We start from the raw sequence: 5000 nt of genomic DNA, 5'->3' as shown, positions 1-5000 counted from the left end.
TATATTGTACTTATATGGAGCAAACTCCCCAAATGGTGGGCTCTAAGCCCCTCACATGAGACAATACATATACAATAGTGTTTACCACACATGAGCATGAGGGCATAGAAGTGGAAAAACAAAATCTACATACAACAATACAATACTACAAATTGCAGATGTGAATAACTGCAGCAAAAAGGCACAAAATACACCCTACACCTACACACACATACACACGTAGTGAGATTTTACGTGCATGACCGTTTTTACCCAACCATGAATGCAGCCATACTCCACTTTCTGGGGCTGTGCACGCTGGGTATGTTCTTGTTTCCATTACCCACCGAACAGACATGGATTACAGGATCTTTAATGTGCATATTTGACCTTATGCTTGCGCATACACATGTAAGGGGGTTCAGGCATGCACAAGGTCTGCACGTATGTTGACCTGGGAGATCAGGAAAAAATCTCCACCCTTTACACACCATTACCAAGATTCGAACCAGGGACATTCAGACTGAAAGTCGAATGCTTTAACCACTCCACTATTGCAGCAGCATTTCCTTAAGTCTTAACGAAGTGTCTTCGGCAATGGTCAGAAAGCCATATAAGTCTACACTTATACCCACAGATACTTTAGAAAAAAAATGTTAGTCAGATTTTTTTTATTTTCCGGGACATGCAGCAAATATCTGTATTTCCAGGACACACTGTCCATTTTATCAATTTTCCGGGACAAATACAGGCCCTCAGTAATTGTACGTATGCCTGCATGTAGGCAGCCCAGATGGGCGCAATAGCCAAGTGGTTAAAGCGTTGGACTTTCAATCTGAGGGTCCGGGGTTCGAATCATGGTGACGACACCTGGTGGGTGAAGGGTGGAGATTTTTCCGATCTCCCAGGTCAACATATGTGCAGACCTGCTAGTGCCTGAACCCCCTTCGTGTGTATATGCAAGCAGAAGATCAAATATGCACATTAAAGATCCTGTAATCCATGTCAGCATTCGGTGGGTTATGGAAACAAGAACATACCCAGCAGGCACACCCCCGAAAACAGAGTATGGCTGCCTACATGGCGGGGTAAAAACGGTCATACACATAAAAGCCCACTCCTATGCATACGAGTGAACGTGGGAGTTACAGCCCACAAACGCAGAAGAAGAAGAAGTAGGCAGTCATACTCTGTTTTCAGGGGGACATCCTTTTCTAACATCACCTCCACACGGAGTTTGACAAGACAAGACAGCTCACTTGTTCAGCAAAGGGGTGTCGTAGCCGTTCTCAATCTGACGCAGCTTGTAGTTGTAGGAGAAGAGGAAGACCGCTCGGCCCACCACGCCCCCAGAGTTCACCTTGTCCCACACCGCCTTGTACAGCCGGTCCATGATCACCTGGTGGCACCACAGGCACGTGAAAACACTCATCACTTTAACATCACTTGATAATAATATATACTGTTTACTGGACACAAACTCACGAAAATGGGCTCTAAGCACCTCACATGAAACAATACATAATCATACAATAGTGCATATCAACATGCCTCTGCACATAGAAAAACAACACACATACATATGTGTATCTATGCACCAAGGCAATACTACAAATTGAAGATATAAACAATCACACACACACACACACACACACACACACACACACAAATAAATGCCCTACACAGTCACACAAGACAAAAAGGGTTAAGTATGTGTAGTCAAAAATACCCTTTGCACTCACACACCCACACACACACGCTCATGCACACACAAACACCCACCCACAAACACATACACAATGATACACACTGCATAATGATTTCAGTAGTAGTTTAACAGGCACATTAAAATGGTCATCACTTTCTTCATTCTTTTCAATGGATCTTTATTCATATTTTACATGATCACAGAAGTATGTCAATAACGAAAATAGAATAAAAATTGTAGAAAGAAGAAAACCAGGGTGATATCTTTTTTTTTTTTAATCTAACCCCCCCCCCCTCACCCCCCAAAAAAACCCCACTCTACACACAGCTCCTATGGAGCCATGGACTCTACACACTGCTCTTATGGAGCCAGGGACTCTACACACTGCTCTTATGGAGCCATGGACTCTACACACTGCTCCTATGGAGCCATGAACTCTACATGTTGCTCCTATGGAGCCATGGACTCTACACACAGCTCCTATGGAGCCATGGACTCTACACACTGCTCCTATGGAGCCATGGACTCTACACACTGCTCCTATGGAGCCATGGACTCTACACACAGCTCCTATGGAGCCATGGACTCTACACACTGCTCCTATGGAGCCATGGACTCTACACACTGCTCCTATGGAGCCACGGACTCTACACACTGCTCTTATGGAGCCATGGACTCTACACACTGCTCCTATGGAGCCATGGACTCTACACACAGCTCCTATGAAGCCATGGACTCTACACACTGCTCCTATGGAGCCATGGACTCTACACACTGCTCCTATGGAGCCATGGACTCTACACACTGCTCCTATGAAGCCATGGACTCTACACACAGCTCCTATGAAGCCATGGACTCTACACACAGCTCCTATGGAGCCATGGACTCTACACACTGCTCCTATTGAGCCATGGACTCTACATGTTGCTCCTATGCAGCCATGGACTCTACACACTGCTCCTATGGAGCCATGGACTCTACACACTGCTCCTATGGAGCCATGGACTCTACACACAGCTCCTATGGAGCCATGGACTCTACACACAGCTCCTATGGAGCCATGGACTCTACACACTGCTCCTATGGAGCCATGGACTCTACACACTGCTCCTATGGAGCCATGGACTCTACACACTGCTCCTATGGAGCCATGGACTCTACATGTTGCTCCTATGGAGCCATGGACTCTACACACTGCTCCTATGGAGCCATGGACTCTACACACAGCTCCTATGGAGCCATGGACTCTACATGTTGCTCCTATGGAGCCATGGACTCTACACACTGCTCTTATGGAGCCATGGACACTACACACTGCTCCTATGGAGCCATGGACTCTACACACTGCTCCTATGGAGCCATGGACTCTACACACTGCTCCTATGGAGCCATGGACTCTACACACTGCTCCTATGGAGCCATGGACTCTACACACTGCTCCTATGAAGCCATGGACTCTACACACTGCTTCTATGGAGCCACAGACTCTACACACTGCTCCTATGGAGCCATGGACTCTACACACTGCTCCTATGGAGCCATGGACTCTACACACTGCTCCTATGGAGCCATGGACTCTACATGTTGCTCCTATGGAGCCATGGACTCTACACACTGCTCCTATGGAGCCATGGACTCTACACACTGCTCCTATGGAGCCATGGACTCTACACACAGCTCCTATGGAGCCATGGACTCTACACACTGCTCCTATGGAGCCATGGACTCTACACACAGCTCCTATGGAGCCATGGACTCTACACACTGCTCCTATGCAGCCATGGACTCTACACACTGCTCTTATGGAGCCAAGGACTCTACACACTGCTCCTATGGAGCCATGGACTCTACACACTGCTCCTATGGAGCCATGGACTCTACACACTGCTCCTATGGAGCCATGGACTCTACACACAGCTCCTATGGAGCCATGGACTCTACACACTGCTCCTATGGAGCCATGGACTCTACACACTGCTCCTATGGAGCCATGGACTCTACACACTGCTCCTATGGAGCCACGGACTCTACACACTGCTCCTATGGAGCCACGGACTCTACACACTGCTCCTATGGAGCCAGGGACTCTACACACAGCTCCTATGGAGCCAGGGACTCTACACACTGCTCCTATGGAGCCACGGACTCTACACACAGCTCCTATGGAGCCATGGACTCTACACACAGCTCCTATGGAGCCATGAACTCTACACACTGCTCCTATGGAGCCATGGACTCTACACACTGCTCCTATGGAGCCACGGACTCTACACACAGCTCCTATGGAGCCATGGACTCTACACACTGCTCCAAACACTCAACAGCACAGCTGTGTACAACAAGGGCAACACAACAAACAACTAACAACATGCAGACTGGGGGGAAAAGTGCTCCACAGACCGGCACAGCAGCCAGCAGTGTGGGCTTCAGCACAGAGATGTCCCCTTTGCTGCCCTTCTTGATCTTGCTGGACTGAAACACAAACATTCAAATCAATTCAAGTCATGCTGTTTATAGCCCAGCCGACCACTATGGCCACACATATCAGAGCTGACACACCAGGTTAAAACCATACCCAAACACAAACACTGTCATCATGGTAATCATAATGACAATAATAATAATTAAAAAACAAAAAAACAAACAACAATGGTGATGATGATGATGATTTGATGACGATGATGATAATGGCGATGATGGTAACAATAACAAACAATGAATCATTTTTGTGACTGAAACACAGTCATCAAGGTAATTATAAGGACAATAAGAATAATAATAACAATGGTGATGGTGATGATTTCATGACGATGATGATAATGCTGATGATGGTGGTAATAATAATAATAATAATAATAAACAATAAATCAGTTTTGTTCTTCAGTCCATGAATTTGTTCAAAGGTTTCGATGGGCGCAATAGCCGAATGGTTAAAGCATTGGACTTTCAATCCAAGGGTCCCGGGTTCGAATCACGGTGACGGCGCCCGGTGAGTAAAGGGTGGAGATTTTTACTATCTCCCAGGTCAACATATGTGCAGACCTGCTAGTGCCTGAACCCCCTTCGTGTGAATATGCAAGCAGAAGATCAAATACGCACGTTAAAGATCCTGTAATCCATGTCAGCGTTTGGTGGTTTATGGAAACAAGAACATACCCAGCAGGCACACCCCAGAAAACGGAGTATGGCTGCCTACATGGCGGGGTAAAAACGGTCATACACGTAAAAGCCCACTCATGTGCATACGAGTGAACGCAGAAGAAGTTCAAAGGTTTCAAAACTCACAACAGGAAAAAAAAGATAAAATTGGCAA

At 46.6% G+C, this 5000-nt stretch overlaps 1 protein-coding gene across 11 annotated transcripts in view; it reads right to left on the bottom strand.

The window, feature by feature from the left end:
• The window catches only part of LOC143275672 (long-chain-fatty-acid--CoA ligase 4-like), a 93425-nt gene that overhangs the window by 10808 nt on the left and 77617 nt on the right, over window positions 1-5000 (bottom strand). For all 11 annotated transcript variants that reach the window (XR_013053458.1, XM_076579953.1, XM_076579954.1 and 8 more), the window contains 2 exons: window positions 4088-4159; window positions 1239-1378 (listed from right to left, as the gene is read on the bottom strand). Coding sequence is in view for 10 of the 11 variants with exons in the window: in XM_076579953.1 (XP_076436068.1) it covers window positions 1239-1378; window positions 4088-4159 (212 nt within the window). In the remaining variant the exon portion in view is untranslated. The remainder of the gene's footprint in view (window positions 1-1238; window positions 1379-4087; window positions 4160-5000) is intronic.

Source organism: Babylonia areolata, chromosome 30 (assembly GCF_041734735.1).
Source record: "Babylonia areolata isolate BAREFJ2019XMU chromosome 30, ASM4173473v1, whole genome shotgun sequence".
In the NCBI taxonomy this organism is placed as follows: domain Eukaryota; kingdom Metazoa; phylum Mollusca; class Gastropoda; order Neogastropoda; family Buccinidae; genus Babylonia; species Babylonia areolata.
The sequence above is the reverse complement of the archived record's forward strand: the minus strand, read 5'-3'. Positions and strand labels throughout refer to the sequence as shown.